At 34.4% G+C, this 25,764-nt stretch overlaps 1 protein-coding gene across 3 annotated transcripts in view; it reads left to right on the forward strand.

The window, feature by feature from the left end:
- LOC110374330 (tolloid-like protein 1) overlaps window positions 1-25,764 on the forward strand; it is an 85,630-nt gene that overhangs the window by 47,027 nt on the left and 12,839 nt on the right. For all 3 annotated transcript variants that reach the window (XM_064037163.1, XM_064037162.1, XM_064037164.1), the window contains exons 3-9: window positions 8,454-8,701; window positions 8,938-9,491; window positions 11,362-11,668; window positions 12,881-13,104; window positions 14,431-14,609; window positions 22,299-22,529; window positions 22,977-23,117. In XM_064037163.1, the coding sequence (XP_063893233.1) occupies window positions 8,454-8,701; window positions 8,938-9,491; window positions 11,362-11,668; window positions 12,881-13,104; window positions 14,431-14,609; window positions 22,299-22,529; window positions 22,977-23,117 (1,884 nt within the window). The remainder of the gene's footprint in view (window positions 1-8,453; window positions 8,702-8,937; window positions 9,492-11,361; window positions 11,669-12,880; window positions 13,105-14,430; window positions 14,610-22,298; window positions 22,530-22,976; window positions 23,118-25,764) is intronic.

The raw sequence follows: 25,764 nt of genomic DNA on the forward strand, positions 1-25,764 counted from the left end.
AGCAACCATTTCGATAACACAAACACATACTTAGTAAGAATACAATATACTATAGGTATAATAGTAAAGTCCTATAGAATAGTAATGAATGAACATTGAAGTGTAGGTGAACAAAGGATTTGCAGTCGGCAGCCGTATGCTCCTTTGTATGCGCGTATAATAGACCTGGCTGTAGACTGTATACTGTGTTTATATTACTAAGATATTACGTATTTGTTGATGCACGCGGTATGGTGGGCTTGGATTAGAGGTTGCCATTGATTTGTCAATGTTATGTTGAGAGTATGTACCTGCTACCTACTCAAGTACGGTAGAGATGGTTGTCACTTATAGTAAGACTTGACGACTCACTAGTAAGAGAATGATGGTGGTAGGTACTGTTTTAGTCATGGTATAAAATTAATTCGCTATACTACGAAAGGAATGTACGTCGTATGTACGTTCGATGAAAAATCACAATTACGAAAAAAATGTGACTCGCGGTCCTGACAGTCAGATTTGTGATTGTATACCTACAAATTAATAAAATAGATATTTCTGATTACTTTGTATGTACCGCAAATATTCCTCGAAACACACCGGTAATCCGAAAATATAATTTGAGGATAATGGTTAATTGTTGATATCAGTACGGTTACAAAGTTTCAGTGGTTTTACAACACTACAAACCGCAACCACAAAAATTGCCGCCACAGTATATTTATGTTTATTCAATAATTAATTAATACGATATCCATATGCACAGTTCGTTATAAAAGGTAAAATTAATTTCAATTATTCACCAAGTCAATGGCCTTCTCGTTTAAAATAATAATTATTAATATCGAGCGTGCATTAATATGCCTCTGTTTATTATTTCCTATAACAATGAAAATATTGTGCAGAACAAAGGAAACAGAGAAAAACAAATGAACTCGCAATTTAATCTTTGTATTAAATAATTTCTGTTACGCGTTATTTACTTTGATGCCCATGAAACTGTGATGGTTTTATCTCAACATTATTTAATATTAAAAATGGAACAACTTGTAGGAAACTGTATGCAGGAGATATTTTTCGGATCTTCAGATGTTTTATATCGTCGAGCTTTTTATGCGCAGAAATTCTTCAATAAAATTTTATCAGCAATATTACATACTTGTCAAACCATTGAAATATGTCAACTGAGAACCGTCTACGTTACAACCTGTCATCTTAACTTAAGTAAACTTTGATACTTACTGAAATACTTCAATGTAGACAGAACTAAGTAACACATAGACAGGCAAGTGAATATAACAACATTTATATTGTATGCTGTCTACGATATTCTGTGTCAACACAAATACTCTGAGTCACAAAAGAATCCTCAATCATAAACATCTTTGTGACGAAAATAACAACCATTTTTCTTAGACCTACGATATACAACCAAGTTAACTCCTTGCTGAAATAATCAAAATGATCCCGAGGAGATAGGCAGCTCATCTTACACTGGAGCCGTTTATTTCGCGACAGATATTTTCGATACGAAAGTATTCTCTAAATATTTGTTAAGAAAATAGAGAAAGGTGTAGGAAAAATGTCACAAAAAGGTTTAGCCGCATGAAGTCGAACACAAAAGTGTTATAGAGCAATTTTGTTTTGATCTCTTGTTTATTGAACGTATTTTTATATACTTTTTTTTGTTTGACATACTGTCACGTGTAATTCTGGAAAGATCACGCCAATTTTTCCACACGAATAAGCAGAAACAAAACACTGTCATTTGTTTACCTTCACTTGCGAAAATCGTATAGAATTTATAGGTTTTAGATGGTTTATTTTCTACGATTCTATTCTGAATACGACATTTGTACATATAAAAGAGGCTGACGCATTATCCGTCTCAACAAAAGCGTTTAAACTATTGTGAAAGTGCGCAAGAATTCATTGGGCTGCCAACTTCCATGCCCCGTGAGTAATGCACTCCACAACTTGTTATAGTTGAAGTTTTACGAGAAATTGCTCGGTAGTTCTGTTAGACTATTTGTCTGTTTATTATCTTGTTGATTCGGAACATTGCTGAAGAGAGTTTGTGCAGGAGGTATTTGGCCTTACAATTTATGAAATAATCTATATGGCATGAAATATTTATGTACAGAAATTTGTTGCAAAATATAAATACGCGGTAAAATTGAGAATCTTCTCTTTTTGAAAAGTTAGTTAAAAGGTTGATAGAAATCAATCATCAATCGATAAAAGTAGAATAATGAATTTGAACTTTCAAAAATAGCATTTTAAACAAAACCTAGTTTGAAAGTGGCATCTTTAAATCAAACGCTATTTTCCTAAATTACCCCTACTCACAACCACACAAAAATTCTAACAAACCATCTTAGTACCTTAACTTCAGCACAAAAAACGTGCACGCAACCTCAATACTCATTCACGCGTGGCGCTCATTTTCAGCCGTATCTCACGTTGAAAAGACGCGTCCCCCCTCTTTGTGGGCGCAGTTCCGTTGCAACAAAGCTGTTGCCTTGCTAGATGAATGCTGGTAGCTGCACTTAGCTTTGCCGGTTCCTTCTAGTGTTTTCTATGTCTGTATGCTTCGGTTAGGGTAGGTGGGGAAAGAGTTCGTGTTTTAGTATGGTGTGTAGATTTTTTAATACATATTTCAACAGACTCTTTTCAGTGTCCTTACTTTAGATGATTTCTGTCTTAAACTTTTTTTTTTTTATTTGGAAATATATTTTTACTGAGTTGAAAAATGACATTAATTTTCTTAAAGCAAAAATATATTCAGATTTAATATTACTTTTAGTATCAGTACCTAGTCAGAGGCCTGTGGTAGTAACTACTGAAATCATCTACAATTAACTGTCATAAAAGTATCTTATTTAATAAAGACCCCAAAAATTCTATAACGGGAGAATCCTTACACAAAAGTCGGTCGCCACTTAGATGCACATTACCAGTTATAAGCGGATAATACCGGATTAAGCCAGCTTGAACTGGTGCAGGCAGTTCGTTGTTAACGAGATTTGAATAATGTGAAACTTGTCTACTTATGCCGAGCCTGATTTTGAACTCACTTGATATATTATTTTAGTTTTTATGTAATTTAATATGATAGTCTCAAATATAAATGACATTGTGTTTTATGATGGCTATTTCTAATAGAGTGGTCACGAATTCATGAAAGCTTCTAACTGAAGTTACTTATAACTTTGAACAGAAAACAATATGGTGGGACCGTAGGACGGCCTAAAATATGTAGGTCCTGTGCCTACTTTTGTGGAAGTAGGTAACCTCAGTTTAGAAGGTGTTCGGTAATGTATGTACGTATGTAGTGTCCCAATGTCCCTTTACACATTAACTTTTGGGCTAGTAATCTAAGTTTTCTTTGTGCTTACTTGTTGTGTAGTAATCTGGCAAGAAACACAATTTTGTCTAATTAGTTTGACTGTCCATCCCATTGCTATTTAAAACATGGTACTAAACAGTATTTAGTCAGGATAAACCATTAATTTGGTTGAAGATGATGATTTAAAGTTAACAGTGAAGCCGATACTTTTTTAAGAACACTTTTTATAATCGGGTAGTAGAAGTCATCATCCAAAGTCAATCAACCATACAATATACGTCTAAATTCCCATTAACTATATTATCATCTTCCAAACACCTTATTTTCGTTCAGATTTTCACATCAAATACATTATGTCTTATTCAGGATGTGTGAAATAAATAAGTTGTGCGGTGTAGACATGGAAAAGAAATCGACTAGTGGAGATGTCATAACGCAAAATCTCCTAAGAAAGAAGCGCCCCAAAATGCATTCGGGGACAAAGAAAGTTACTAGCTCCACATTCATACGTCTTCTTTGAAACCCCCAATTTTTAAATACTCCAATACTAATCCTGCTCGGCTAGACCAATCTTTAACAGACGTGTCATGGAACCCGAAAATTTCGTTAGTTTAACAGCAGCTAATCATTTTGGTCACGCTTATCGTACGTTACATGACCTACAAGAAGGCGCCTGACCTTATGGCATCTCCACTAATTTTCCTTCCTCCTCCGTGGGTGTGTACGTTTATAAATTGGTGTCGTTTCTTCGATATGCGATATATCACCTGTGAGGTTGCGAACCGTCGCGTGTCGGGGATCGGTTTGCTTGCTGCCTCTATGAATGGTGATATTCTTTTAGGGCTGGCACAGCAAATAAAATAGAAATATTGGGTACTTTATTTGTCCTTTACTAAAGTTGTTATATAAAAAATAAAATCATCATCATAGCTATGCATAGTTCTTTTTTTTAATCGTGGTATTTTTACACCTTGTTTGTCCAATATTACATCGGATGCCACTACTAACTTCTTCTTGTCAAAAACCCGTAAAAAGTTAATTAGTCAAAATCAATAATTATTTCGTATGAACGTGGTACAAATCTTTTTTATGAAAATATTGAACGAAAGTCGTGTTGTGTTAACCCTGAAACCGCCCAGGATCGCACACCGATCCCTGGGCTATTTGGAATAAATATCCGTCATATTGAAATATTTTAAAATTGGAATAAGGAAAATATAGTGGCGGCTTATATTGCAGCTTCCTGTATTTTATACAGGGTGTATTCTACTGGGAAATATTGAAAAGAGTATCGATAAAGGACTTCATTTTATTGATTACTTTTCGACTTGTTTGTAGTATTTAAATGCATTGCTGTGGTTGTTTAAACATAGTTTATGTTTCTTTCCATAATAAAGACGATGGGTTACGTTCCCATTGTTGTTTACCCCACTTTGCCAAATAAATTTAAAACTGATAATTATATACCACAAAATATGTTAATCCAATTACAGAAAAACTGTACAAAACATGGACTTTTTTTTTGCAAATACGGGTACAATGATGTTGTTACATAAGGATGAATGATCTGCCATATTTTACCAATTGGTCTGCAATATAAGATTTATATATTTATTGAATCGTCTCTTTTTATCTTCCTTCATCCAATCGAAGAATATAACGTATTTTACGTTAACAATCAGGCTCCTACAATTTCTTCCGATGTCCCAAGGCAACAATGTGCAGTGAACGCAATCGATTGCGTTCGGATCGCATGCAATGTAGACATGGGTAGTTCGCGAACGATTGAAGGAAATGGACTACTTCACTTCCGAAAATAAACGTATCATTCCTTCACTACTCCTTCGAATGTGTCTCTACTTCATTTAGTTCACTAGTTCAGGATCCTTCCATAGATCGGATCGGCTACATATTTCGATTTTTAAATACGCCAACCTAAACTAAAATATATCTAAATTACTTTAAAGCTACATAATTTTGTGTTTATTAATATTTTCACGGTTGATAGTCCTAAGCCTGCATAAAGTATGAAGGAAAATCAAGATATCGAGATAAAAAATCAAGTGATTCATTCGTCGTTACTTATCCCTCACACTACAGATTGACTCGTTTTGATTTACTGAACTAAATGAGTAGACTACGATTATGTTTCCTAAGAGCTAGGTGACTCATTGACTCGTTCAGATTTGGTGAACTAAATGAAGTACTGAAGTAAATGAGTGGACTACTTCGTTGAGCGAAAAGAACTACTTCATTCATTTCTTTTCAATGACACATTTTGCGCATGTCTAATGCAATGCGCCCCGTCCCGATTGAATTATACAATGCGTTACCGCGCGCACCTCGTTAGACGAGCCGATACGACGACGATTACACATATTCATCAATTATTAAAAACTTTTAATAAAAAAATAAAACAGATTTCAAATTAAAGATCTACGTCTAAAACACTCCCTAAGTGTAACAAATTATGTGCTGAAAACCGCAACAAAATCGTGACATGATCGCGCACAAACATACATACAGGGCAACCTGAGAACTTATATTTTAATAAGTCTATTAATTTTTTTAATTTGTAAAATGTATGGCATTAAATTATATGTATATTGCTACATATGTAATGAACTATTATTACTTATTAAAAGAACAACTTTGTTATTTTGAATAAGAACTAGAAGGAGTCGGTGAATATAAACGAACTGAATTAAACCTCAGTTGAGCAGTTGGATGGAAAATGCATAATACAATGCAGTGGCTTTCAATTGCGATACTTTAGGCTACCGTATGAATGCTTAGCTAGCATTGTTCATTGTTATCTATGATTTGCAGGGTTTTTGTGTAATATACTGAAGTATAAAGATGGTATAACTAAATAAAAATATGCAACAATCACTTATATCGTAAAAAATATTATGTCTCAAGTGCTATCTAAAACTAACAACTAAAATGCTTCAAAAAGTTGTCCTCATCGCTGTCGACTTAATTATTAACTTGTAATTTATTTACAGAACTTGATAATGAGATAAAATCCAACAAAACAATTGTCAACAATTAACAAAACAATTAAGTTACTTCACCTCTTAATAGGTCACTATTTATATTATACTAACTCAGTTTAGTAACATTACACCTTACACAAACCATTATGTTACTCGTGAGTACTACGAATTGTTTGCGTAGCGGTTTTCGTAGTTCGTAGCAGTTTCGTAGCGAATTATTGTAGCATGGTTTTATGATGTAGCGTGAAACCTGGCCTATTGGTTTGTTTGGTCCACATTTAGAGTGGTACATTTGTATCAAAGTTACATAGATAGATTGGTTTTACTTGCATAGGGCAAAATACATATATATTTAGTATCCCATATAGCCAATGAATCTAGTATTGACGTTTTCGCAATAACATAAAACAACACGGCTTTATTAACAATCAAATATTACTTCCTAAATAAATTAAACAACAATCCAAAAAAGCCAATAAATACAATTAAAACAACATTAAATCCATGCCAAACGTTAATTAAATTAACAGCTGATTTGAACAACTTCGAAACCTAAGTCGGGCGCCATAATCAAATTCAATCCTCAAACACGGCCGCACCATGAATATTCATGCGGCGGTACTATCGTAAACCGTCATGTCCAATACACGCCGTGTAAGCATACATACGCAATTAATTAATTGCCAGCCAGCGTTAGGCAGCATATGGGACATAGACACGGGTCGGCGATTAAATTTTATGATCGCAGCAGATGTACACTGTTGTTAATGGCCGCATGCAATCAGTGACGCGTTTCGCTAAATTCGAATTTGGAATGACGTTCCGAATTCGAATGCAGCGCGGTTTGATGTTGCTTTTACGTGAAATGAGTCTTCATTGTAATTTGGAACTATTTTATAGCTTTTATACTCTGTGGTTTTTATTCGTTTGACATTTCATTTGTTTTGGCGGGAGATGAAAAAAAACTTCAAGTCTTATTTAGTACCGAATCGTGATTACAAATCAATTTATTTTGAATATTTTTAAGTAAAAAGTTTAAAAAAGTCTACGAGCTACCTAGAAATATGAAGACAAACGGTAAAAAACTTGAAGTACTAAAATTATGTAGATCAATTCACAGTTGGGGATTCAGTAATTGGATGACAGCGGCGCAGTGCGGTGCAAGCAATGGCCTAACTTAATAGCTGTCACACATCATTTAGATTATATTGAACGTTATTGATGGGATCTGCATGCTTATTGCGTGTTAATAGGGATGTAGTTGACGTATGCACTGGAATATGTGTGTAGTTTATTGAGGCTGGTTCAGTAGATTTGGTACATTGGTTAGTTTATTTGAACACTAGTCAGTTAACTACTAGTTATGAGATATAAGTACTTATTACTTATTGCACGCATCCGGATCTAAAGCAACGAAACACTATTGGGTCCTATCTACCTTTCTAAATACAAAATTTTATTGAATAATATATTCAGCCATTTTATTGAGGCCGCGTAATTTAAAGATTTTCACTCATAACACATCTTTATTATAAATTAACACATAGTTACCTATTTTTTATTTTATTTACAATTTGACAGTTTTATAACCTTGGACTTATTATTTGTTTTTTTCTGACGTAGACGAAGTTGAGTCATTTCACTTGTTTACGTTTTATGTAAAAGAATATTATTACGACGTAACCCCAATTAGGTACAATCCGTGATATTATTGACACTAGGTATGAGTGAATAAGTGTTCGATGATATTTTACTAGATATTTTAGAGTTCTAGATATTTTTTGTGTCTTCTGAAAAGTAGCGTGAATTTGCGGTTATGTAGAACTAGTTGTTCCCCCTGGTTTTTTGTAGGTACATACAATGGAAAGTCTTCCTGTGCCCAGGTAAAAAGTTGCCCTTTCTATTCCCAGGCTTTAGTTAGACTATCTGCGTGTCTTAAATCCGTTCAGTAGTTTTAACGTGAATGCTCAACAGAGAGACAAAGAAACTTTTGCATTTATAATATTAAGTAAGGACATTTATATGGACAATAACATAAGAAATAGGCAGAGACCTTTGTACTTATTATTTTAAGTTATGAGCATTATTATTCTCAGTAATTCATTATGAAAACTTTATTGTTGCAGATAACTTCCAAGGTGACATCGCGATACCCAGTGTGGACTACTTCAAGCCACCAACGAGCGCGCCAGTCAACAAAATCAACAAATCCCTTCAAGAAGAAGTAGAAAGGCTGAAGAAAGAGGTGCTATTAGAAGGATTGCAAGTAGAAGAAGAAGGACTTCCAGATATCCTGAGGAAGAGGACAAAGCAACCACTGCCATTGTCACAGGAGAAGCCTAAGAAATACAACGATGCTGTACTTATGTCGAAGGTAAGAGAGATATTTTTCAGAAGCGAAGTGATGTACGTAATTAACATAACAAATATTTTCCTACTACAGTTACTTAATTTTCCATTTATTTAGAAGGCACTTGCAACTGTCTGTGTCATTGGACTTAACTTATACTTGTCTAATAATCTATTGTCATTAGTTTGCTTAGACAAGTGGATCAATTACATCTAAAACTTTAACTAAGCCAATTTGTTTACCAAGACATTCCATTCCAGGTACTTCCTTCAGGTTTAGACAAATCGCTACTATTAAAAAACGGCAAATTACCTCCAGAAGAAATGTTAGACAATTACACTAATGCGTCCAATCAAAGTAAATCGGACCACTTAAACCAAACGACGGTACAGGATAACCTGACCGAATCAGAGAGCTTAGAACAAGACGGAGTTCTAGTAGTCAACGTATCAACTAACCACATACTTAATTTAGAAGAGTTCTATCCTAATATACAAATCACTAATGCATCTAATAAAATGGATGAGATCACTAACAAGATTCAGAGTAATAGCAGAGAGATTACTGGGGACTCTAAGAATAACTTGAAATTTAAGGGTATTCCTGAGAACATAACTGTAGCACCTGCACCTACTAATGGTGTTTTGTCGAATGAGCAAGATGAAGATAAAGTGATAAATAAAACTGATTTGGATGTGGATGGAAAGTTGGAACCTAACTTACTGAGGCCCACAGAGAGTCTGCAGAACCTGATGGATGAAAATGGCGGCCGAAGGAACAGGAGACGGAGACGGAGACACGGTAATGGAAGACGGTATGGCTTTAACTTCCATTCTTCTTAGACTCTTCCTTATAGATAGTTCCTTCATTTTCCTTTAGAGAGGTCATAAATCGAGTTCTAAAATAAATTCGAAGCAAGTTTTGCGTCCAATTTATTGTGAAATGAACAATTGTCAAAGTCATAACTAGGTTACAGACGGATTCTACTACTTCTGTAGACGGCTTAAAATTTTAAATTGAATATTTAAAAATACTTAAAAATTGAAGAGTTAAAATTTTCTTTCAAAGTATTCACGATAAAAATTCCAATAAGCTTTATTTAATGAAAAACAGATAAATTCTCAACCATAATCTAGTTAGCGTTAATTCGTATTTAGCGCAGTCAAATGAAAAATTATGAGATAGAATATAAAATTCTTCTTTATAAAACGGTCTATGATTAAATTCAGTCCGACAAAGTTCTTGTCGACACGACGGTTTTATTGCTTAACATCAGTGACGTGCTCGAGTACAAGAGAAAATTAAAATTATTTATTTACCTTATATTTTATATTATTTTTAATATGCACTTTGACTCTTTGTTCTGTTCACTGGCTGTGTAGTCTTTAAGGATACTGCTCATAATGCAATTTCATTTTATTATCCCTTGTTTTGAAAACCAGAAAACTGGCTTAATTTTCCTTAAAAGCTGTTTCGTGAAAATCTTTCTTTACTTTTATATAATCGAACGAAAGAAATGATCCATATATTTTTCACGGGGTTTCCGTGATGCTATAATGATAAATACTTTCTCCAAAATCAGTGAAATCATGATATTATAAACGGTATAATATCACGTAATTTTCCTTGTTCTCGATGTCACAAACAATTTACTGAATTTCCATCAATAAGCGTGTCAGATGTCAATACGACAATATTTTCCGCTACGTTTTGTACTCTGCTGTTTCCCGTCAATTTTAGTCACATTTTAAATAAAAAATTGAGATATTCCGTGTGTAAAATACATGGGTGTCCTATTTTGTTTTTGTTTTACAGAATCATAATTTTATAATGTACCATTATTTACTTGAAAGCTATCAAATCCACCGCAACATTTAATTAAAACAATCCAGTAGCCTAACCACTAAAAGGCTCGTTTCACAAACCTAACCGATAAAACTTTGGAACATTCTTCATCTTCAACTCTGGAAGGCAATACCACTGTTCTAATAAAGGCTCATTAGTGCCTCTTGAATGCGCACTTTTTACTTCAGCGGCCAAAGGATCGACTCTATTGAATCCTGTGAATAAGCTCCGTGCCGTAATTTCGTTGGCTGCGATTCTCTTACTATGAATTTCTGTCTAGGTTTAAGTTTTGCTTGCATTTTCCCTGTTCACTTTTTTGTTTTTGGTCTACAGTTTAGCGTGTCTTCATCTTTTATATTATATCTTGTCTTGTCCTTATTTATAATGGTCTAATCATTTCATGACATGATAGCTATTTAAAAACCTTGAATGGTATTCTACATATTTGAATAGTTTTCTCAATTCTCTGTGGGAGAAATTCTGTACCCAAATTAAGCACATTTTTAAGGTACAATAAATAAATTCCGAAGATTTCCTTAGTAAGGGAATTTAAGAATAGCTACAGTTTGCACAATTTGAAATGCAGCGCATTTAGATTTGCAATCTACATAGCTTTAATAATTGTGGCTATTCATTAACTGTGTTTAAACGAGACGAGACCAGGCTTACGAAGGGCTTAACTATTTTTCTTTTTCTGATGAACTTTAATGAGCTTGTCGTGTCGTTTTATCTTCTTTATAAAATATTATCGTCATTATGTGCATTTCTAATTATATACTTTTCTTTCTTCATATTCAATCTTCTATGAATAGCAATAGTCAAATAAGAAATAATTTCAGGCTAAGAAACATCCACTCAAACGAGAGAATTGGCCAAAACACCCTAAGTTCGTCAGAAAACAAAACAGTTTCTCAATTTGTCAGAAAAAAGTTTTTTCGTCACCACAAAAAGCACAACAGTGGAGAACAGAGAAATGAAAAGAAGTTTGAGATCCCTGAACATGAGTTCGAAGAGAGATTTGAAGTGAAACCACCGCCTAAGAAAATTTTGAATGCCACTGAGGGTCAAAATTTTGACAACTGGTTTTTTCGTGACGACATGGAAGATTTAGAAGCTGCTAAAACTAATGCGCATAATAATACAGAGGTGAGTAATACTGCTTTTCTTAGTATGAAACAAAGCTATTACATACATTCCTTTGTCCATTTGTCCGATGTCGAATCCTCTCAAAAGAAAAAGTTCATACAAAAGAAAGTCTTACCCAAATCTCGACAAATACCATCAAACATAATTGTATTTTCCCATAAAGAAATCTGAACCCATTAGCATTTCCCATTCCCTTAACACAGAAATCGAATCTAATCACAGCCAAGGCAATCCCCATCATTTGTCCCCCAATAATTAAACTGCATGTTAGACAAAGATATTCCAATTTGGGCTCTGTAACCGAGTTGTCAGCGATTAAATCAATTACCAGCCATTATGTTAATCCCGTAATTGAAGCTAGCTTAGAGGCATTCTCATTGAAACCATCTGCATAATAACGGATTATACAATTACCGAAATTAGTGGTTTTTGGCCAATGTTGGCGGGTTTTCGAGCTATGAGATGGTTATTATTTCATTTGTGTAAGTGATTGTTATTGGGTGAAGTTTATGTAAAAGAAATCATTTGAATAAAGACGATTATATCGTTGATTTATATAGCTTTGACAAAGAACGAAGTCTTGACTGTAAAGAGCGAAAAAAATGAAGTACCCATCCAATTTTCTTTAAGGATTTTAGACTTAAAACTTAATCTGATTAGGCATAAGAAGGTCACCAAAAATAGATTACTTTGAAAGTGATATTTAGGCTTAACGAGCTATATTTAGATTGTCGTAAGTAATCGTCGCCCACATCGCAAGTTAAGGTAAGTATATTGACAGATTTCTAATTAAAACTATTCGAGAAATCAGTCTAATTGACTTTGAAGTTTTAGTGAATAGACTTGTCGGTGTCACGATAGATTGGTTTATAATCTTTTTATAAAAAATATTGAACTAAAATTAAAATTAGATATAAGTATAAGAACCTACTGACATCAACTAACTTTCTATTTGTACTTTTTTATTTCTTTTTTTCTTGCTCGCGACTTGGTGCGTGACGACTACAGCTTTAATTTTTTTCTTTATCCTAGTCTCTTATGTGCTATAATTATTCTTCCTGTAAATTATGACATATATTTTCTTCTGTCTGTATTTACATTACTTTTGTTGAGATAGTGACATCTTTAGCATCTGTTTTGTGACTGTAAATCCATAGTGGACTTAACTCATAAAGATCCAACAGCCCTAAACTCCTTAAATTCTGTCCTCAGGTCAAAAGCCGTCACCGCACCATCAGAGCGGCCACAAACAGGAAAGAAAGAATATGGGAGAACGGTGTAATTCCATATGAAATCGACGGGAACTTCAGCGGGGCACACAAGTCTTTATTCAAGCAAGCCATGAGGCACTGGGAGAATTTCACCTGTGTCAAGTTTGTAGAGAGAGACGGTGATTTACATAAGGACTATATTGTCTTCACTGAACGGCCTTGTGGGTAAGTTTTATTTTTTGAAAACTACGTAGAACTACTTCGCACCTGGGCACCTGGATAAAAAGAGGCATAGCTACAGCCTTCTTCGATAAATGGGCTATCTAACCCTAAAATGTTTGTTTTGGTTCCACAAAAAACTCTTTTAATTTTGAAATGTCTGAATTTATTTTTAACTATTAGCGATAAATTAGACATCGGGTACTTTAAAAGCCAGCTGTTATCCTGTTTTATCTTTTGAATAGATATATAAATAAGCTGACACTAAAACAAAAATATGAATTAAATGTTTTCAGAATAGAAATGTATTTATTTTACTGTTCTATTTATCGATGTTCTACTTATACATATATAGACATTTTTGCGTTTAATATATTACCTAACAAAAAATATATTTATAGGTTCGTTATTTTTCGGCAAACTAGACATCAAATAAAAACGCTAGGGAACGATAAATCGAGTAAACATAGTTATTTCTTTCATCAAAACTTGAGAACTAGTTTGATGAAAAAACTAAATATTTGTTTTAGAACAGTAACTACCTAAAGTTAATTTATCAGAATTCTTAGGAAAACATGGAGATTCTAGACTATTTCTTTTATCTTCAATAACCGTTATTGATGCCTTCGACAAAATTAGCATGACGGCATAGACCAATATAATATGTGTGTTCATGACGTACTTGACCAATTTACCACCTTCAGTATTTTGTTCCTGTGTTGTCATCACCTTACAATCCATATTACGAAACAGGATACCAGCAGGAAATATTGACTAGATTAATAGCACTGTGATATCATAGTATCATGATGTCAGAACTGAATAGGGATGAAGTGACATTAAAGTATGGTGATCTATTATAGTCAATGACTTTTAAGTGTACCTAACCTGCCATAGATTCCAACTTCTTGTATTTCAAAGGTTCCTGAAGAAATGCCACTGTTATTTGTTTTCTAAGTTCCCTATACATGATACTTTGTTTTTATTTATAAGCGATAACTCCATGTAACTATATGAATTGATTGAATTATGATATTGTGACTGAAGCATCTATCTATATTTTTGTCAATTCATCATTTTTTTTTCTCAGGGATCTTTTTACTCTCATTTAATAACTTTCTCTAAAGCTTTCTCCCAACTACGTTTTTATTTATAAGAGGTAACTAAATCAACTACTTAAATCATGATAATTTGACTTAAGTATTTAGCTATAGAGAATTTAACGAGTTATTTTCTCAGGGTCCTTTTTTACTCTCATTTAATAACTTTCTATAAAACTCTTTCCCAATTGTATTATTACCATAGACGTTAACTTTCTCCCACCTTCCATAGATGCTGTTCATTCGTGGGCAAGCGCGGCAGCGGTGCTCAAGCGATCTCCATCGGGAAGAACTGTGATAAGTTTGGCATAGTGGTGCACGAGTTAGGCCACGTGGTCGGCTTCTGGCACGAGCATACAAGACCCGATCGCGATCGACACGTGCAGATCATCAGGGATAATATTATGCTTGGTAAGTAATTATTAATTACTAGCTTTTGCCCGCGGCTTCGCTCCCGTCAACTGACTTCTCTACTTTACCCTATTTTTTTTTCATTTTTCATAAGAACCTTCTCCTGACAATAACAAACACAACAAAAAAAGAATTAGCCAAATTGGTCCAGGCGTTTGTTGAGTTATGCGCTTACCAACACATTTTGCGATTCATTTTTATATTATAGATTTACTTTACTGCATTAAAAAATTGCAGTAAGAATTATTTATAGCGCTTTACGGCTAGCGGATTTTGTCGTGCGAAACAAAACCGCACGACATTTTCATTACGACATTTCAGGCGGCAAGAATCGGTCGCTCAGTTTTAAACGTCATCACTAGCTAGGCCTGTACGAACCGAACGGAAAATTCGCTGGTGTGAAAAAGCGGTTACACTAAAACCTACATCAATATATGTAGATGGGAAAGCTAAGTTTTTTCTAACATTAATTGTGCTTTGTCTTAGATTTATTTCTTTATTGGCAAGCGTTACTGCATCAAAATCATATGAATAACCTGTTTTCTAACTTTATCGTAACGCTAATTTCGACCAGTACACTAGGATAGACGCTAACATGACAGTGTACTAACCACATAGCCAGATTAACAGACCGAAACAGGGTCATCGTTACTCGCAGTACAATGTCACGGTTGCTTGTTTAACTGCAGCCGACCTCCATTGTCGCTGCTAACTATTAGCCTGTGTTTTACTGGCAGAGAATAGTACCTACAATAGGTACATATACGTTGGTATAGTACTTTTGTGTCAAGTAAGCGAGTGAGCTATAGGTAGTTGTGTATGTAGGGTCTTTGATACTTTTTAGTCATAATTTACAGTATATGTACATACACGTAGTCATTGTATGTCCAATATGACTTGACGAGTCGATCACTACTGAGCGCTCCCGAACTTGCGCATGCAAAGACAATGAGCATGTACATTTAAACACATAAGAACGGCTCATCCCCTTTCGTAAAGAAATAAAATATTATTTACTTATACGTTAGATGTTTCTTAAACTGTCCAGTATTCTGAACTAAACAACTTCATACTTATTCACGAGAGAAAAGTGCCCTGAAATCTTCGGGTTTCAAGACCAACTTTTCCAGCCGTTTTACCATAAATAAGACTTCAAATGAGCCACAAAGATTCTATACCTAAGTGTGGCAGGTAACGGTAACGGCCTCTCCCAATATTCTATCTATCTGTAACAACAGATAGTTGTATATAGAATATACTTTATAGTACAAGTAGGTAAGTCGCTTTATAATACTGATATCGGCAAGCAAGAAAGTTACGTTCTTAGATTAGTTATTTTACTTCTAAGGAAGACGGCCTGTTAGTTGAGGTAGATACGATCTAGATCGCTAGCAAGTTTAAATGGCAATAAGCTGGTTTCATTTGTTTTTGAAACCGAATAAGGTTGGTTACGTTATATCATCACACCTCGTGTAATACAACACATATGCCTTAAGATGTTTTATGTATGTAGGTAGCTAGCACTTTTACTTTGTCATAATTACATTCCTAGATGAAAATTACATTACTTCAAACATAATGCACGACCATAGCATTAAATTAATCCAAACATTTCGTCACAACAGAACTAAAATTAATTAACAGTCCCCTTTCAACTCTCACATAGTGATTATAATCCTCTCTGAGTCACTCTGTGAGCACGTAACGGCAAACAATACGCCAAAGTACGCGCTCAGCACTTACTGTACGCAACGTACGCATACTTGACCCGAATACATTGCGAACGTCTTACGCGAATCTTTACGAGGGGCGCGTATTACACCGTACCTACTTGTATAATTGAAAAAAAAAATATGAACGAGTTGCGAGCCTACTCTTTTTTGGGGAGTCAGTAAAAAATATGAGTTTCTCTATACGAAGTTTATATCCCATAAATTTTGTAAAAAAATAATTACCAACACTTGAAAAATGCTTGCATCCCTACCACATTCGGTATTTTATTGAGAAGAAAACTAGTCTTGTTATAGAGAAGTTACATTAACACTCTGAATATTAAGTCCGTGGTCTGTGATTACAACATAATACAGGTAACATTATTTCACAATTTCCATCATAAACTTAATTAAAATTGTGTTTTTAATTCGACAACGAACCGATATTATTATGCACGCTCACGGTTTTAAAACAGCAGGCTTTTTCTGCTTACAAACTAAAGCCTTGATATTGATAACCAAAATACATTTTAAAATATACACACTTAGGCACCTGCACCAACAATAAATTAGATTAAAATAAGTTACATAAAATTTATTTAATTTAAACGCAAAATACTTTTTCATGTGATTGGATTTTCATAAACAATTTTCAACTTGTTTGGCTGTGAAAACGTAATATTTCAAAAGTTTTTTTATCAAAGTCACTTTGATGTCCGAATAGGCAGCTAAAAGAATTTATTGACGTGTAATAGGCGATTTATAGCGAAAAAGAGATAAATTGAGCTGCCATTGGTAAATAAATTCATAGATCTTCAGAACGAAATATTTATTTTTGGCATTTGAAATTCCGACTATTCAAAATCTAAATTACGTGGTGACCGATAAAATGCCACATTTTAAATAACTCTAACACTATTATAGAGTTATATTTTTCTCATAAAAAAAGAGATCTTAATGAAATGGTACGACATTTTTGCAACATATTGGGGCACCACAGTAAGACAGCTTTCAATATATTTTTCACTAGCTTCTGCCAGCGGTTTCACCCGCATCCCGTGGGAACCTCTGCATGAATAAAAAGTAGCTTATAGCCTTCCTCGATAAATGGGCTATCTAACACCGAAAGAATTGTTCAAATCGTACCAGTAGTTCCTGAGATTAGCGCGTTCAAACAAACAAACAAACTCTTCAGCTTTATAATATTAGTATAGATTATTTTAACCTAATCACGACACCATATTATTTTGTATCAACCAAACAGCTTCCTTTCACACCAAATAAAAACAAACAATCAGAAATAATTAAGCTCTATTTCGTCATCACTAACACGGTTACGCTTCGGTGTAACAGACAGCCTGACACTGACACTCGTCCCACATTGAGCCCGTCACGTCACAGTGTCATCTGACGCATAATCAGCCCGGAACCAAAACATGATCCCCTTCCTGTTTATTATTATCAGCACTTACTATACGAATTGATTTACTCCTTAGCATTCAGGTCAATGTATGCAGGGAACTTTTGGTTTGAATCGCAGCTAGGAGTCCCTTTATTTTGTTAGTTTGTTTGATACCTAAGGTCTTAGATTCCATGGCATAGATTTAGACTTAAGAGGAAGAATATGCAGGCAACAGGTTCACTAATGACAGTTTAATCAAATATTTTACGTAGCTACATTTTTCAATTACTAAAATTATGAGGGATTGTATTTATCAATGCGTAAACTCTGCAGAACCACGGAGTCTTTTTGAAATCTTGAATATACTTAGGATTTATGTTAGAAAATAGTTACCAGCAACGTTTATAACCCACTTCATTATTTCCTCAGGAAAATAAGGCCCATAATCGTTTAAACTATTAAGACAGTTTACTAATGGGTCGTTTGTCCAATTTCACAATTCGAAATAGCGCGGTAATCGCGTTATCAACTGGACTATCATGGTATAACCCGACCGGGTATTAAGGTCATTACACAATTATATAATCTAAGCCATGCGCCCTACTTTGTGAATATCCAGCATTATGGTACGATCCCCCGGTGTTCCAATTACAAGGTAACTTGCTACTACTTTAATATCACTTTAAGCGTTCCTGGATTGTATAATATTATTGTAAATAGTTTGTTTTAGTTGTTTGTTCGTAGCTTTGTGTTTGTCTGACATTATTGTGAGCTATATTTAGACTAGAACGTCAAGTGATAACCCGAGGTCCTAAGTGCAAACATGTGAACGTATGGTCTAAAGTTATTGCTTACAATCAAGCGATAATTATTCAGTTTTTACTACACGACTGCTATTTATTTTTGATTGTATTTGCTCAAATTAGATAGAATTCATTTATTTGCGAAGACTCGTAATTATCTGGTGTCGTCAAGACACTTATTCAATATTGAAATTGAGACTGGAAATATATTTCTTTTGATCTCTATAAATTTGTTACTTCAAAGATAACATCCTTTTAAATTGATTGAATAGAGCCAGTCTGTCTAAGCTCTTTAACTTGTTTAAGATAGTGACTATTAATAGTTTAAGTTCCCACATAATACTGGACTTCAAATGTTAAAGAAACGTTAGCGGCTGATAAATTAGGTCCTTATACCAAAAGAGAACTAAAGCGTAGACAACTAAAATACCAAGAGAGCGTGCCAAAATCTCAAACATTCTGTCCCAAAATTAATAACTTGCGACAATCAAAATTGAACTTTCCAACGAACGCGTATAGTTTGAATTTCATTAAATTGCTAAACAAGTTGGAGTTAGACCAAATTGCACCGTCAAGATGGAGCGATAAAGTCTAATTTTTAATGAAGATATTCCTGTTTAAGGCTGCCCAAATAGTTAAAGTTGTCCTGTCTTAAATTCGAAGTGAATCGCTGGCGTGCTTTGCGATAGCTACTTCAATGGATTCCTCTAACAATGTTGTCTCAAAAATTTTGTCCTCGTAGCAGGCTAAGTTTGATCAACTAGCTAGAATATTGTCAATATAAAGGACGTACAAAGTGAATTCTATGAAAACAGCCTTTTTCTAAAATCTGTTTTAAACAGCAGTTTTAGGTAGCAATTTCGCAACTGGAAAGAAACTGTCTCAAAAATATATACCATTCCATCTTTTCATGAAAACTCACGAAAGCTTTGCTACAATTTATGCTATGATTACCCTTGAAAATTACAGTATGCAGCTAATGCAGCTGACCAATTATATCCCTTTTCCCAAGCATAGTGACCAGGGCTAAGAGATTAAATTAGGGATAGGAAGCTAAAGGTCCCCTTGCATATTCTAATGATATTAAGCTGAGAAATTGGTGATATCGAACTCAATTATTAGCTTTAGAGCTCATTGAAACCTAAACAGAATTAAGTTATACGAACATTTTGTGATTAGACGAGACCTTATTTCGTTTGGTTATTTTTTATAAATTAGCTAATCTGTTTGAAAAACGTGATAAGAATGAAAAACTACGATCAATTATTTGGGTATAGGTAACTGAAAAGTTTATTGTTTTTGTTCTGGGCATTATTTCTGATTTGATTTAATATTTCAACAATTTATTTATTATTTATTTAACAATTATTTTACCTATACCTACATTTCCTTATTTACACAAACAACATAATCATTAGTTTTGTTGACTAATTAGTAGAGCCATTGATATTTAATTAAGTACATACATACATGATTAAATTATTAAATTATGACCTAGAGATGGTAGGTACCTACAACCCTGCATAATATATAACATACATGTATCAATGTCAACCATTAATTTACTAGAACCTCACGCCTATGTAGAGGTGAGATCATAGTTACAGCGGAATACCAAACATGATTTTGTTTTACTCATTGATAAATATAATTATGAAAAAATATAGTAAATTATTTCTGAATAATCGTGCCTCGTTGCTAACCAGACTGAAAAGGTATATTGAGTAACATATTCTACTAATAAAATAAAAATACACAATATTAAATAAAAAAATATCATTTTTCCATTGTTAAAACCTAGACACGTACACCAAAAAATCTGCATAGATTAGTTTAATTCATTCATTTGTTTCGTTAGTTGTTGAATTAAATCTACCACGTGCCATACTGGTTAGAATATTTTAACCATTCATTTTATTCCCAGACACAAATTTATACGTTTTGTTAATTATCTTGATAAATGTTTCACGCAATTTCACGTACAGAATTTAATTCATTCAGAATTAGGCCCGGTATCCACCAAAGCGGAGAGGAGAGGAGACGAGAGGAGAGGTGTTTCAATAAACCAATCCGATGTCGTTATTTCCACATCTCTTCTCCGTTTAGCTTTGGTGGAAATGGGTCAAGCGGAGAGGAGAGGAGATGTCTCATTTTTCTATAGAATTTTGTGCAGCGAGCGAGCAAGCGGCGCGGCAGAGCGGAGAAGTGTCCAGCCGGGCGTCCGGGCGGCGCACGTGCTCGCGCACCCGTCACCCCGCTGCCTTCTTTGCGCGCCTCCAGGTCCCGAAACTAAGAATGATCGATATTAGGAAAACATCGATGTTGACATCGATGTTTCGTACGTCATCCTTTCGTAGACAGAACTTGGCTGCTTTCGATCTCTCACAGCTCACATCTCCTCTCCGCAACGCATCTCTTCTCCGCTTTGGTGGAAATAACCTGCCAGCTTCACGGCCCATCTCCTCTCATCTCTTCTCCTCTCCGCTTTGGTGGATACCGGGCCTATCCAATCAACTACTATGTATTATGTAATATAGATTAATTTAAACAATAGTAATGACTACAAGATCACTAAGCATATTAAAGGTATTTTTCCAGTTAAGTAGGTACCTACTATTTAACTAGGCAATGAGGATTTTTTTTTAATTAACACACACTTTAATGATGTAGACTTTCTCATTAGATAGCAAAAAATGCTCTCCCGCCTCCGCTTTACATCTCTGTACTACCACCCACTAAAAGTCATTCAAAGAAAAATACACCTTAAGTGGATGTTCTAGCAACTGTCAATCATGATGACCTTTCCTCTTCTATTTTACACGTTATTTCTTAGCAAATACTCCGACAAATAAATGGCCCTTCGGACATTGATTTTCGGTACCTAAAATCGGTATTGGACCGTTTACCGTTATTACGAATCTTGACACAAATTGAAAGTTGAATGATTGCTACCGAAAATATATTTTCCTTGAAAAATTGTGTGCCTGAATCATCTCTTCTCATTTTAAGACAAAAAATACATATTACAATGAGACAAATGGAAAAACTTTAGCTGATTTTTTTACAATAACTGAAGAGTACTTTCCAAGATTCATCAATACCATAAGTAACGACAAACAACGAACAAATGACACCTTCAATCTTTTTATTAATTTGTAAATAACATAAAATTATGTCAAGCGAAAAACTTGAATAATTATTGCCTATCTACATAGCAAAAGTTATCCGAACATTCGTCAAAAATTCCAATTTCCTTTGCGAAGTTCAATTTGATTTCAGAGACTTATATTAGATATATACAATATACGTACCTTCGTGCAAGTATAATAATCCTTTTTGCTAAAGTTCTTATGACTTTTAAGACTTCTTCCTTTGAATACAGGATGTTATGAGCGAACATGTTGATTGCTATTGTTGCTACAAACTTTTGATCTTTATTATTATTTCGCGGAACAATTTTGTCATAAACCGGGTACTGCCTTTTTGTGAAGAGACGTTCAATATAATGTGACTCTCTATGTATGTTAAGATGGTACTCTAATCCGAATTTCATATTCGATTTTAAGTATATTCTGTGATCTTTGCTTTACTTTTTGCAACGTCTAGAATAAGTCTAGGCGAGTTTACTAAACTCCTACACCCTGCTCTCAAAGTATCTAGGTTTCTGTTTGTCTGGTTTTTCCTTTACTTACTACTTAGTCTATTATTTTCCAGCACAACAAACCAAATCATTAACCTACATATATACTAACTACAAAACGTTCTTCCACAGGCCAAGAATACAATTTCAACAAGTTAACCGAAGAAGAAGTCAACTCTTTAGGCCAGACATATGATTACGACTCTATAATGCACTATGCTAGAAACACATTCAGTAAAGGGACGTATTTGGACACCATCCTCCCTCTAGAAGTCCACGGGAAGAAACGGCCGGAGATCGGACAGAGAGTGAGATTGAGCGCAAGTGATATAGCCCAGACTAACTTGCTGTATAAGTGTGCCAGTAAGATCTAATTTGTATATTTTTTTTATGTTTGTTGTATGTGTGGAGATAAGGTAAGCTGTTACTGCCTTTTTTGCTAGTTGAATATGAAATACCACGACAATGCCATTTGTAATGAAAAAGTCTTAAACTTCTTATTTTATGTGAAATAATTAGCTTTAAAGTCATTCACTTACCTTCAATTAAATTCAGAGTTGACGTAATAATTCAACTGCGATTCACAACTTCTTCAGAATATATGATCCTGACAATACAAAATTCAGTATTACAGTTTAATAACGATTAAAATATATTATTCAACTCATTTTCAATTCTTATATTGTATGTGATATTCACAAATGTGTGTTGTGCTACAAAGATTAACATGAACGTTAAAAGACAGTGACCGTAACAAATCATCTCATATCTCGTTTATAGGTAATAATAATGATTTAATATTGTAAATAGAATGCGGAAGGACTTTGTTGGGCAATTCGGGGTGGTTCAACTCCCCCGGATGGGGTAGTGAGACTCCCCCAACTACCCCTGAACGCTGCGAGTGGAGGATCGTGGCTACGCATGGAGAAAGAGTTGTCCTCAACATCACTGGTGAGTACATGCATTAGATATTATTATTTGAACAGCTTCTAAACTTCTTTATAATTCAGGTTGAGAAATTGCCCTGAAACCATCTGTAGGTAGGATTTTTATGACAAACTTAAAGACAATTAGGAAATGTAAAGGCTACTGATCAAAATCAGATAAATAATATTCTTACCTAGGAAACCTGTAGAAGTAGTGAAACCAATATTGAACTATAGGGAACTAGTGGCCTGCCTTCGGTTCAGTAACGGAGTTATATTACAGCTGATATTATAGGTAAGTACTACTACTTGAAAGCCGGTTGCGTAGTTTTGAAGAATTAAGCTAGAACAAAACAAAGGGACACAGGGACATCAAAAGCGACTTCGTTTTATACTATGTGATAAGCAAACGCACAGGGTAGAGTACTTTTGTTCTAAAATACATAAATGAAATGTGATGAAGAGAATATTTAGTCCAGTCCCTTTGACATACATATTTCCATGCAGTAATACCGTTGAATTGCCCCCAGGCACTGATAAGTAGGTAACTGTATTCGACATTTTATTAAAATCGAATACTGAAAGTGGGCCAATATATTGTGTAACTGTAATACATTGAGTTTCAGTCTCTTTAGGTTTAAATGTCAAGTCTTCATCGAGTTACGTAAATCTTTCTATTCCATCTGGGGCATTCGATATATTTTAATTGATTGAATTCATTTTCTAACCGTAATTGCTTATTCTCTTGACTTTTGGATGCGTTTAATGCGATTGAACATTTATTTAAGTATTTTTTTTGTTGAGTGGTGTGAAGAAGTTAGAGAACGTACCAATAGAACTTTTCAATTTATATGTTAATTTTAATAGTTGTGGAATTGTTAAAATATAGCTTATTTATTAATAAATTAAATTATCCAAAAACAACAGAAATCAGAACCATTTCTCGAGAGCTACAAAAATGAATTTACTCTTCTGTCAAGCGAACAAACGGACGGAATACTAATGTTCAGACAGACTGCTAAAGACATTATTGTTTGAAGCATATTTAGTTAAATTGTTTTGTCGGACACATTTCGCTATGCCTTGAGATTAATTTTAAATTTTGTAGGACAAAGTTAAAGAATTTACTACTATTTTAATCAAAGTTAATAGCTATCACGGCTGTCGATATTGGGTATAACAAAAGTGTTATGAGTGGAATAATAAGACTTTTCGAAAACTATTTGTATTTCGCAATCTTCCTAAAGCACATATACAACATACTAATTTATGTAATAAAATAAAATCTTTATGAAGGCGGATGGACAAAAATGATTTGATTTTAGAAAGAAATTCTATTTTTACCTCAACACACTAACGTCCCATTGTCTCATAGTGTATCCTAAATCCATACAGCAGTGCTTACTCGTCAATACGTACAAAAGAGCTCTTTCAGGAACATCGTCAAGTGTTTGCGGAGAGCCTTTCCAGCCCAATTTTGTACGAGAGCGCACTTGAGACAACCCTCCGCTGTTGGCGAATCGTTAATTTTTGTAAATGCACGCAAATGGCTGTTACGTCATCGTGTTGGAGAATTTAATGGTGGTAGCCTGTAATAGGTGCTGTTAATATAAGATTAGCACACATGTGAAGGCGAGATTCTGACGTTGTGTGACACTGTGACACACACAAATTTTACTTTTGGTCTTTTCGCTCTAGCAAATTAGAAAAATGCGTACAAACATTCCTAAAATTTCCGCGAAATTGCTATTTTTGTGCGCGAACACATTCTAACCGAAGACGCGTACACAGTTTTTGTTCGTACTCAAAAGCCTACGAACACAATTTTTCGTAAAGTTTTTATCAAAAAATTGAATGTTTCCTCTTCGAATTGTTACATCACTTGATCCAAATCTTTCGTATACCTTGTCACAACACCAACTAAATCAAACCAATACAACTCGTAAGCTCGGACCTTACAAACCCTCATTTGTATCGGCAAATTGTCTCCGCAATAATCCTTCATAGTAGAATACTTTGACGGCCATCTCGTTAAGCCTTATCTAGCAGACAAATGGGCGTTTGGACAAGCGGTCATAATCCAGTTTATATTGTTAGTAAGCCGCTGTCAAAAGAAGTTTTTTGTGGGGAACTGGTGGCCGGATTTGTGGGATAAGGCTGTGGTTAGACTGAGGGTGAAGCTAAGTATGTACGAGAAGTTATTAAAGTGGCTGATGAAGCTAGCTCTTCGGCTGCTAGACGAAAAGTTATGGGCAAGTAGGAGTTCAGTACCATTAATAAGAATCTCAAATAGTCTGTTATAAAATTGTATGTGATTTGGGTTTCGCTTCTCCTTCTTGATATTTTACTCAATTCTGAAGGATGGTATTAGCCTATCCATTTCATCACAGAATACTGCATTTTTACCGTTTGCTTTTCAAAAAGTATTTATAATTATTAATTATTCTAATACGCCATGTATCTTCAAAAAAACTTATTCACTAAATCAGTATACCCAAGCAAAACATTCCCGCATCAATAAATTGATGAATCACTTCAAAGAAAGTATCTCAATAAAGATACTTTTACCATAAATTATGTTTTTACCTGACACTTGTTCCTTTAAACTGGGCTCGCTAATGACCGTAATTAAAATTAATTTGCTTAAGATGATTGGGACAACTTAATTACGA

This window comes from Helicoverpa armigera, chromosome 12 (genome assembly GCF_030705265.1).
Source record: "Helicoverpa armigera isolate CAAS_96S chromosome 12, ASM3070526v1, whole genome shotgun sequence".
Lineage (NCBI taxonomy): Eukaryota > Metazoa > Arthropoda > Insecta > Lepidoptera > Noctuidae > Helicoverpa > Helicoverpa armigera.